We start from the raw sequence: 11,126 nt of genomic DNA on the forward strand, positions 1-11,126 counted from the left end.
CAGGATGGTTTGGCTTCCCCACTCCCCTTTTGTTTTTTCCTGTTAATGCCATTGCCATTTCTGCCTCAACTAGAAGTGCCCCAGATGTGCCAAAAGGGACCAGTGTGCTGTATTCCAAAGGCAGTGTGGTCTGGAGAGGATGAATGAAGAAGAGCCTTCCCCACTTACAAACCATACCAAAGAAGCCATAAGTGTTTCTTAGCGCCAATAAAAAACAACTGGCAATTCAGAAGGAAATTGAGTTGAGTTTTCTGAAGGGCAGAAGGAGGGGAATCTTCCAAATGAGTTGATGCTTCAGAAACTTTATTTAATTCCAATCCTACTCTATAAACCTATACTACAAAACTACTCAACAATCCTACTCTGGAGTCCTACTCTACAACCCTACTCTAACTTGGTTATGGAGATAATATCTTGATTGTTACATTCTTGTCTTCTTCTTCTTCTCCTTCTTCACCGAGTTGATGAGTGTAACCAGGGTGGACGCTGGCTTGGCTGATGTTACAAATGGATGCTGTCCACAGGAAAAAAAAAAAAAAAAACAAACAACAAAGAACAGTGAATCATGACTTTCCAAGCTCAGTGCTTCACAGACTCAGACTCAATCAGGATTCCTCTGGTACTTAGAAAGACCCAGAAAGAGGAGTGACGGGGACATCTGCTCCCCTGTCATCCTGTGCAGGACCTTGCCATCACAGGCAAACCTGGCCCAGAATCCCACTTATCCCTTTACTCTGGTTTCTCCATCTTGCTGGGATTTTTGCCCTGCCAGTGCTCTAGAAATGGTGCTTTCTGTCCCTGGGGTTTCTTCCTTTCAGGAAACTCCAATGACCCACATAGGTCCCTGTCTTTGAGAGACAGGCACCATGCTAATTTCCACAGGGAGACAGAGCAGTGTCTACCTTTCCATGCCCTGCCCCTCCTGTGCTGGATGGCACCTTCCTTCCCAGCAGGGCCAGCCGAGTGGCGCTGGCTGCTGCAGTTCCCTCTCTGCCACACAACCTGGCAGTAAGCCTGGGCCAGTTCCCCTCTGCCTGAGCGTGCCAGGCAGCAGATGGGGCTGGGACAAGTGCCTCTCAGCTGCCACTGTCTGCGTGCCAGAAACCTCTAAGGGTGGGGTGGGGAGCACAAACCGGGGCCCCTCAGAGGCTCACAGTGAGCCCCCCACAGCCCCTCCTGCCCACAGCTAAATCTCTCCAGACTGCTCTTCCAGGACTGGCTTCCTTGGGTTCCTCCACCACCATTTCATGGCTGTGTACCCTGCATTGCTGTACTTCAGTTCTTTTGCCATTAGATAAAACGGAACAACCCACCAAATTACAAAACAGGGTGACAGAAACAGCCAGAAAACAGAGCACCTGTCCTCTGAGGAAATGCGGAGAGAGGTGGAGTTATTCAGCTTTGTGAAGAACAGGCCCCAGGGGGACTTTATTGCCACTTTCCAAGACTTCAGTGTCTTTGAAGAAAATGGGGGACATCTTTTTTAACATGGCCAATTACAATAGAATGTGGGCAAATATTTTTAAGCAAAATGGGGATCAAGTCAGAGTAGTTCTAAGGAAGAACTTGTTTCCTCGGAGCATGGTCCAACACTGGCACAGGTTGTCCCAAGAGCTTGTAGGTGCCCCATCCCTGCAGGTATTCCAGGTCAGGTGGGAAAAGGGCTCTGAGCAACCTGACCTCTTTAAAGATGTCCCTGCTCATTGCAGGACACTTGGACCAGATGACCTTCACAGGGCCCTCCCAGCCCAGCCCAGCCCAGACTAGAATTCCTCACTGTTTTCATTTGAAAAGCACCAGGAGTGGAGGTGAGGAGGAAGGGGGCTCATCTGATGCCTTGGACCTCAGTGGAGGAGGAGCCCATCCCTCAGACACTCTTTCACCTGCAGCCCCTTTTGCATTTTACCTGCAGGAGCTCCTTGGCAGACCAGCGCCGCGCCTCGTCTGTCTGCAGGCAGCAGCTCAGGAAGTCACACAGGCAAGGCGAGAATCGGTTGGGCTGCTGCAGCTTTGGTGTCCCTCGTATGGCTATCAGGAGTTGAGCCTGCAGGAAAAGGAAACACCAGGCTCCAGCTGCTTCTTTCCCATCTGTAGCTGCTCTCCCAGATCCCATTGTTTAAGCTCCATTCTGCAGGGCAGTTTCTGCCCTGGCAGAGAACCAGAGATGACTTTCTGTACCAGCCAAAAACCCAAACCCTGATGCAACCACAGCTTTTCCAACATTCATCAGATCTTGCCTGCAGCTGATTTCATTGCCTGAGCTAGTGTGTGGGAACTACATCAGCAAAGGAAAAATGTTTCCTTCTCGAAGGATTCACACCAGCTTGACGGGCTTTTGAGAAGACGGACTCTGCTATACTAACTAACTCTACTGTTTCCAAGGATTAGTACATGAAAGGCATCTCTGCAGTGCTTGTTGGTCCCTTAAGCACAGTGGTCATAAACCAAAACTCATCGAGCTTCTTGTCCTCTTCTAGAAAACAGTGGTACGTGGAAGGCAAGAAAGGAAATTCGCCAGGTAAGGAAACAAACATTTGGAATCTCATATTCAACACAGACAGTTTAAATTGCCTGCACAAATGTATTGGGATGAAAATGCCTGTTTGGGCACACAGGAGCTACCTGCAGCTCTGTCTCTCAGCTGCAAGTTTCAGCTTCTTTATGTGGCAAAAGGAAACCTTTTCAAGGTCAAGTCAGAAGAAGTGCCATCCCTATGGTCACCCTCTGCTCATTTGGATACTCAAGTCAATGCATTAATGGTGTCCCCATCACAGAAAGTGTCGGGTAAGAAATGGGAGGTTTTGGCAGGCTCTCCATGACACCAGGCTGCGGCCTGGTCTCCATGAAAATGCCCATCACAATACTAACAGCTCTGTGCTGGTGGCACTGAAATAGATGGTGACCAAAAAGACTTTGTTATTTTCTACTTCAACCCAGAGGAAAATTTCCAAGCCTAAAACAGCAAACACACTCCCCTTGAGTATAAATAATGATGGCAGCTTTCTTTCCTTTTCCCACACCATCAGGTGTTACAAAGAGAGTTTTATCCTGTCTCTCTGCACCTGAGCTCAGCCACTGGACATGGTGGGGAGCTGGAGTCCTCACTGTCCTTAGAACTGTGCAAGCCAGGGATGGCCCTGCTCCTGTGGTAAAGGAACACAGCACCGGTGTCAACCGCCCACGTTGGATCCCAGCCCCGGGCACCTGGCTGCGAGCTCATCAACTTGTTAAAGTACCCAGAAACAGCCAAGAGTTTAGTGTACAATTCTAACTGCACTCGGAGAAAAACACATCCTAAACTTATCCAGGCCACCCACACGCATGACTGAACAATGTACAGATGATTTGAAAGCCTGAAAGTTTTGAAGACCCACAGGACTGGGAAAAGATGGTACAGTTTGGAGGAAAGTTGATGTGCTGTGGTAAATGAAAAGAAAAAGAAAGCAAAACTGTTGGGGAAGATGAAACAGGAAAACCTTCTAAATATGATTGCCTGGCAAAAGATTTTTAGAACATGGAAACTATACGTGAGATTGAAATCAAAGTAAGCTTTGAGATAGTTACTCGCCTTAGTTACTGAGCAACTGGAAAACAATGGTACGGCTGGCTGAAGGTAATCCCCCTTGATTAAACAATACCCTCTGCTTGCAGACAGGTCCAAGGGTCAGAGCAGACCCTACTAGCTTGGCAGAAGGGGTCCAAAGAGTAGTTTTTAGGGTTTAAAATGTAACACAGTATGGTAATGTAATGATTCTTATAGGCTGTAGGTCAGTGCTATAGGATCTGTATCTTGTACTAGATTGGTTAGTGAAAATTAGAATTTTCAGCACAGAAGAAGATTTATTGGGTTGTAACGAGAACTTCCTCGCTCTTTCAGGTCTCTCTTTTGGGCTCCTCTTTCGGGTCTGCTCCGAGCTGTGGCTGGCAGCTCCAAACAGGGCCCCTGCAGCCACGCCCTTTGCAATAAACCAAAAGTTCCAAGACCTGGCTTCAAAGATCTCTCGTCTCCGTCCACCCTGACCGTCCTACCCACCATCGCTCCTACACAAAACTACTTGGGCATTGCTTTGGTGGTTGTTTCGTTTTTTCTTTTTCTTTTTCTTTCTTTTTCGTTTTCGTTTTCGTTTTTCGTTTTTCTTTTTTCTTTTTTTTTTTCTTTTCTTTTTCTTTTTCTTTTTCTTTTTTTTTTCTTTTCTTTTTCTTTTTCTTTTTCTTTTCTTTCTTTTTCTTTTTCTTTTCTTTTTCTTTTTCTTTTTCTTTTTCTTTTTCTTTTCTTTTCCTTTTCCTTTTCCTTTTCTTTTCCTTTTTCTTTTTCTTTTTCAAATTGAAACTGGGAAGGTCTAACCTCCATTTCTCAGGCTATTTATCACATGTCTAACCTCTCCACTGAAAAATTCTTGTCCTTCAGAGACAGAGCTCCAGCAGGGTTCAAAAAGCAAATGAGAAATGTCAGGCATGGCTAGAGGCCAAAATGGCAGGTTTCTGAGCTGGTTACATTTCTGAACTGGTTACCTTCCTCTTCCCTTCTGATGTAACCAAATCGACAGCAGATGCTGATGTGCTGCAGGGACATTTTTAGAAGGGGACCTTGGTGGAAGTGGTGCCAGCAGATGGCAATGGGATTTTGTCCAATGGCACACTGAACATGGGACAGGTGAGAAAGACAGTGGGATCAGTGAGTATTTGCACCTTACCAAAACAGGAGTTTCATTCTGGTAAGGAACTTCTCGTTCCACCATTTTGATGCCCACGATTCCAACAGACCATATGTCCACTTTGGGGCCACATGGTTGACCTGTCACCACTTCAGGCACCATCCACCCAGAAGTGCTGGCCACTGAGCTCCGTTGACTCTGCTCAGGGGTGAGCTGAGCAAAGAGGCCAGAGTCAGCTGTGGAGGAAAAAACATACCATGAAAGCCAGCTCAAGTTAGGAAACCAAGCAAAAGAATTCCTCACTCTCAGTCTAAGAATGTGCTGTTGGGTTTCCTGGAGAACTGTCCACGCTCGGTTTCCTTGGGGCTTTAGCCAAGGAAGTATGGAATTGACCACTTCAAAAAAAACTCAGGTGTTTTAAGGCTGCTCACAGCAGTGGCCTTCATTCCCCTGAAGCTTTACATTGTAGCTCCCTCCCTCTGGAAGAGACACACACAGAGCAATGCCACTCTTGAATTCTCGTGGTTCCTCATACCTCTGTGCACGTTGCAACTGTGTCATCAGCTCACCGTGGGGTGCCCTGCACTGCACCATTTTTGGGGAGCTGGAAGTCACTCAAAGCAGCCCCACAGCCCACATCCCTGGAATGCTGCACCTGACCAAGAATATACTGACCCAGCTTGACAGAGCCGTCGGTTCTGAGAAGGATGTTGCTGCTCTTCACATCTCGGTGGATCACAAGGTTCGAGTGAAGAAATTCCAGGCCTTGCAGGCACTGAGAGAGAAAACAGAAACAGGAGGGCAAAAATTAGTGATGTGATTTCACCACACAAGAAAGGAAACAGCTCTAAAGATTGCCTCTGCAGGGGAATGGCGAGTAATGGCAGAACACAGTGCCATTGAGAGGAAGAGCTTGCTGCTCCACCACTTGCAGAGCAGGACCTTTCTAAGGAAAGGCATGTCAGCTTTTGAAAAAGCAACAGCACCTGCTGTTGTTGTAGACTGTCCCCTGCAAACCAGCCAGGATGGCTGCTGCTGCTGTGGATGTGCTTTCTCCATGCATAGGACAAAGGAGGGTTTTGCCAAGAAAGAAAAAGTCCCTCCCTTTGGTGTGAAGTGGATCACTTTGGGGTGGGAGGCTGCATGACAAAGGTTTTGTTGCTGGCCTCAGCACAGACTTGGAAGTATCACAAGAAAGAGCATTTTGGCTGCACTATTGTCCTTTTCAGTTGAGGACTGTGAGAAATGAGTCTCTCTTTTTTCTTTGCTGATCATTTCAAATCCTGCCACCAGCACCTTTGCTTTTACAGGCAAGGAATGCAGTGCAGACAGGCTGGAGATTAAAGTTTAGAGAGGCAAGGTGGAGAACAGCAAATACAAATACAAGAGACAGAGCGAGAATACAACAGTAGGAGATATGAGTACAAGAACAGAGTACAGTGAGTGCAGGGGCACTGGCAGGCATTTCACTTGAGAGGCTTTTACTTGCCCATAGCATACCAGCAACACAGAAACAAAGCTTGGCACATGAAATCTCTCCAGGTCTGAGCCCTGTTCCCCAGACAATCCTGCCCAAGCCCTGGGCAGCACAGGTGGGATGCTGACCTCCCGACTGATGGCTGCCATCTCTCTTTCAGACATGTGAGTCTCGCTGATGACATCGCTCAGAGTGCCTCTGTCCATGTACTCCATGACCAGCCAGAGGTGCTCATCCAAAAGGTAGCTGAAAGAAGGAAACGAGCATGGAGATAAACATGCATGGCTAGGTTCTTTTCTTGATTGATTCTTGTTTCCAAGTCCCTTTGTGACAAGGACAGAATGAAAGGAATAGACATTCCCTCTAGGCTGTGCATTGTTTGCAATCTGTCTCAAGAAGAAAGACACAGCTGTGAAAAAAGGAGATGTCTTCAATAGCCAGCAAGTAAAAACTGCAGTTTAGAAACAGATCAAAAACCTGTCAAACTGTATGTTTCTAGAAATAAACATCTAGTCTTCCTGGCATGCAAAGCAATGGAAAAGAGGGGACACAATCCAAGGGAAATCCATGTTAGTTTATCTGGACGTAAGAGGACTCTTGAAAAAAATCAAGCCCCAAAACAATGTGGTGGCTGTGAACTTACAGGCTATTGATTTAGTAAGATATGAGTGATGCAGGTTTTTGAATAATTTTCAAACTCTGTGTACCAGGGAACACTCATGCAGACAAGGTGCACTCTCTTCCCATCCACTGGAGATGAGCAGAGCAATAATAATTAACCAATAATTACAGCTCTATTTTCTGCCAGTGAACAAAGTGGAATTTTACCTTGCATGTTTGCAATATATAAACAAATATTCACAACAACTCACCTGTCTAAATAGTTGACCAGGTTGGGATTCTCATTTGTCTTCATGACCATGAGTTCATTGACTTTTAGTTCCTTCTTCCTCAGTTCTTGGAGATTTATTTTCTTTATGGCCACCTAAAATGACATTGAAAATCAGTAACTTGAGAAGTTGGCAGCACAAGACCACAAGGCACATGGAGCGAGTGATTTTGCAGTGACACAGCCGAGCTGTGCCAAATTGCAGTAATTAGGAACTGACATTGCAACAGCCCATTTCTCTGCTCCCTTGGAGGCCAGTTACAGGACACGTGGTCCCTGAGGTTTTGCCTTGTCCACTTGGTAACTGTGGTGTCTCAACTATCACCCACAAAGCTCTGAGCACACTCCCTGCTGCTTTGTCTGGGATTCAGAAGAAGTAATCCATGCCTTAATACTCTGTGGATACATCTTGGGCTATGGGCAGGACTTTTAGGGACACCATGCAGATCTCTCTCTACGTGCAGTTCCCAAGTGCAGCACTGCAGGTGGCTAAGGAACTACCAGTAACTTTCAGATGCATTTGCTGGCAAGCAGAAATGAGAATTCAGGACTCTGAAGCCGTAGCCCCAAAGAGCAGTGAGACGCTCAAAGGCACCACCTTTGTTTTAGCAATGGAGAGCAAATGAGCACATCCTTCTCTGAAAGGAACTGCTGCCCTCCTTGCCTTCCTTCTAGCAGCTGAGAAAGGCAAAGACTGTCCCAAATGTATTTTGCAGGCTGGTAGCAGTCTGTGCTTCTTGTGCCTTTTCAGCACAGCTCTACTCAAAGCTTCAGCCACAGCTGCTCGCACCAGAGGATCTGCGGGAGATGTTGACATTTACCTGTTCTCCTGTGGCATTGTCAAGCGCTCTGCAAACATCTCCAAAAGTCCTAGAAACAAAAAAGCAGCAAAGAAAGGAGAAAACATTTAGATCTTGCAGTGAAAGCCAGCCCACAGAGGAGATCTCTGCTGCAAATGCCTAAAACCTGCCGGATGCAGGCGGGCTCTGCCCGAAGGCAGATGATGCATTTTCCTCTCAAGTGCATGGGCACTGGGCCTGTCCCTGAGCGTTGCCGTTTACTGCCTCAGCTCCTAAGGAGAGCTCCTTCTTTCATCTTGGGTTTCAGGTTCTAAACTGTGCAGTTTTTATCCTGACCATGGAGTATTTCCTTCTGCAATCTTCTGGAAAGGAATGTTCCTGAGAACTGTTATCTGACAGCTATCAGGGAGTAGGTTGCTCTTTCAGGCAAGCAAGTTTCTTCCCCTTTTATTAGTGTGGCTGTATGATTTGGAGATATACAAAAATGCTCAGGAAATTAACACAGAACTGTCCTACACTTGAGAGACAAGGAGATCTTCCAGGTCCTGTTCCTTGCTGCAGGCAAGAACTTGGCAGCATGGAGGTGTCTCTGACAATGCCTTCTGGGCACACTCACGAATTTGGAGCAGCACTGAGAGAATGGGACAATCTATCCCCAGTGTCTGAACATGGGGATAGATGTCTGTTTGCAGCTGTTCTGACTTCACACTGGATAGATATTCCACCAGAAAAACACCTGGCCCATGGTTATGTAGAAGTGACTGTGGTTGGACTCACCCTCTGCCAATATATTCCAGTTCCGTGTATTTCATCACGGGATTTTCCATATTCACTATTTTCCCTGAGGGAAACAAAATGCAAGATGCTCACTTTAAAGCAGAGATCCCAGCTTCCAGGAGATTCAAAAGGCAGAGCCTGGAGCTTTGAACCCTTTGTGGTCGGCTGGGTAACAACAACAACCAGACAGACAGCTCTGCAGCACAGGTGGCCAGCACAGAGACTGATTTTCTACAGCAGTTCCTGTGGGGAAATGTCTCTAAATGTCCCTGGGACACCAAACTCAGGAAAAACATTTGGTACAGCTATGCTGACACCTGCACACAATACACTGTCCCTCAGACAAGAAATACAGCAGACGTACTCCGTAGCTCCAGGGAGTCATCCTTGATCTCCCGGTGCTGAGCAGCAGCTGGGTCAGCACTGGAGATGAGCAAACCGCCCCGGCTCCGCTTCTCAGGTTGGAGAGCAAAGGCTCCTTTAGGCAATGTTGCTGCTGCAGCAGGTTTGGTGACAAAGCCCTTGTAGATCTGGGACAAGAAATGAGTTTATGTCAGAAAGGTGGCTGGCAGAGATTAGCCTGAGATTCCATTTCAAATGCAAGCCCTTAGGAAGGTGCTGTCAGCAACATGCAGGGCTCTTAAGTGGGTTGTTTTCTGATGTCAATTCTCAAACTGGATGGGTCAAAACCAAAGGCTAGTTCTACTCGAGTGGATGGCCAGATTCATGGTCCATTTTCATGGATTTTCTGAAGGATCACTGCCACAATGACCATTCTACTTCTCTCAAGGATTCCTTTCCCCCTCCAAGGGCTTCAGACACACTTCCAGCTCCTTGTTCAAATGTTCTACCTCCCCCCACTGTGTCCTCTTTTCCTGCACCATCTTCAGGTCATGCTCAACCTGTAGCACCTTTGGTGGGGACAGTTCCTGTGCCTCACACCAGCCTCGGGGCTCTTCATTGCCACTCATTTGCCAGAAGTCTTTGCCGGCTGCCCGGTGAGATGTCAACACTTGCACCTCAAGTCAAACAGAACAAAGCAGTCAGAGACTACAGCTTGTCCCTGTCAGTCAAGAGTCACTGACTGTGAGGAAAGAACAGATTTACAAGGGATACAGACAGCTTGTTTCAATCCTCCATCTGGGTCACCATATTCCCCTGTAAAAACACCTCAAGAAACAAGGAGAGCAGGAACAGGCCTGCAGGAATCAATTTGGATGACTGCTGGCCAAAAGGCCAAAGGACAAGTCCCACTGTCCAGGGCAGCAGCTGAGATTCAGCACACCAGGAAATGTCCTTCCAAGTGACTGTGATACACACTAGAGCAGGATGGCACTCAGAGGCATCACCCCGCTCCTGCTGCTCTGCACTGGGAAGGCCAGAAGGGCAGAAACCACCAGTTTGGTGACTGCAGTGGCTATCCCTCTTTCACTCGCTTTTGTAGAGCCTGAGGGAGGGGATTAAGTTTTTCTCTGACAATTTTCATTTCTTCTTGCCTCTTTGCCCTTGCCTGATCTTAGCGTGAGCTTTCTGAAACTCTGTGTCCAGCTGTTCCATCAAGTTCTGTAAAAACAAGAGAGAGGATCTTTCATGAGTGGAGTGGCTGCCACTCTTTCACTCACCTGGTTTTGTTGATCGCCCCTCTGCTGATGGAGATTCATCTCCTCTTGAATTCTTATCATGTCTTCCTGATTCCTCTTCTTCACTTCCGTGATGGGACTCTGAGCTTCGGGCAGCTCTGCCTGTGCTCTGCCTTGATGCTCTGTACACACAAATGCAGAGCAAGTGACTGGGAGCAGCCATAAGGCTCAGCTTTTCCCTCTTGCAGCCTCAAAATCACATTTATTCAGCCACTTCTTTCTGCTTCCCTACCCACACCTGCTTCCAATGGAACCCTCTTGTCCCAGTGCTGATCTCTGCAGATTCCAAGGCTCTGTGCTTTCAGTGCCTCTGGGACTCCTGGCCTCCTCAGTCCCAAGAGCTCTGTTTTATGCCCCTCTTCCTGCCCTTCCCTCTGACACCTGGCGAGTCAGGCTTACCTGGCCATTCTCCTGTGGCTCTTCCACCTGCTGCCTGAGCTGCTCTTCCTGCTCTCGGGCTCTCAGCTCTCCCTGAGTCTGGCATGGCATCTCTGATAATGCAATCTGTTCCTGCACTTTCTCTGGAAGGATCTGCACAGAAAGCAAGAGAAGATGGGTTTCAACTTTCCATACGACATTTGTGGGCCAAGACTCAAGGACTGATGGGCTCACACGTTCCCAAAGCACTGTGCTGCTGCTCTCCTGGGTCATTCTCTGCCAGTGGGGAGGCACAGATTCCCAAGTGACCCTGACTTTACAATCAGGGCCATCTGGGGCTGAAGCTCCAACAGCCTCTCAGGCAGCTGACAGGGAAGGTGTGGCATTTCTCAAGGGTCTGGTGAGGCCCTCCCTCTGCTCCTGCCATGTCCTGTTTGTCTTCAGTAGTGACTGACACCCAGCCCAGTCCCACAGCTCCATCCTGGCTCTGCAGGTGGCTTCTGGGTGAGC

The 11,126-nt window shown here is 47.6% G+C and overlaps 1 protein-coding gene across 3 annotated transcripts; it reads right to left on the reverse strand.

The window, feature by feature from the left end:
• Positions 1-286: 286 nt before the first annotated feature.
• On the reverse strand, positions 287-10,790 carry LOC128782106 (serine/threonine-protein kinase PAK 3-like). 3 transcript variants are annotated; one of them, XM_053932261.1, is made up of 12 exons: positions 10,638-10,790; positions 10,221-10,360; positions 9,501-9,617; positions 8,963-9,128; positions 8,599-8,662; positions 7,843-7,891; positions 7,005-7,117; positions 6,261-6,378; positions 5,331-5,430; positions 4,695-4,891; positions 1,907-2,044; positions 287-514 (listed from the first exon to the last, which is right to left on the reverse strand). In XM_053932261.1, exons 1-12 carry the CDS (start codon positions 10,720-10,722, stop codon positions 422-424), a joined length of 1,380 nt encoding a protein of 459 aa, XP_053788236.1. In that variant the 5' UTR covers positions 10,723-10,790; the 3' UTR covers positions 287-421. The 3 variants fall into 3 exon arrangements, with proteins under 3 accessions (XP_053788236.1, XP_053788235.1, XP_053788238.1); XM_053932260.1 differs by having other exon boundaries at positions 9,450-9,617; XM_053932263.1 differs by having other exon boundaries at positions 9,510-9,617; positions 10,638-10,789.
• Positions 10,791-11,126: the final 336 nt, after the last annotated feature.

Source organism: Vidua chalybeata, chromosome Z (assembly GCF_026979565.1).
Source record: "Vidua chalybeata isolate OUT-0048 chromosome Z, bVidCha1 merged haplotype, whole genome shotgun sequence".
Taxonomy (NCBI): Eukaryota; Metazoa; Chordata; class Aves; order Passeriformes; family Viduidae; genus Vidua; species Vidua chalybeata.

Bases quoted from the DNA above. Each gene is read 5' to 3' on its own strand.
- LOC128782106 (XM_053932260.1), bottom strand. From the start codon at position 10,722: ATGCCAGACTCAGGGAGAGCTGAGAGCCCGAGAGCAGGAAGAGCAGCT. The intron at 9,129-9,449 runs GTAGAACATTTG...TTCTTGTCCCAG, and splicing joins AGAGGACACAGTGGGGGGAG to ATCTACAAGGGCTTTGTCAC. The intron at 515-1,906 runs GTAAAATGCAAA...TCCTGTGGACAG, and splicing joins CTGCCAAGGAGCTCCTGCAG to CATCCATTTGTAACATCAGC.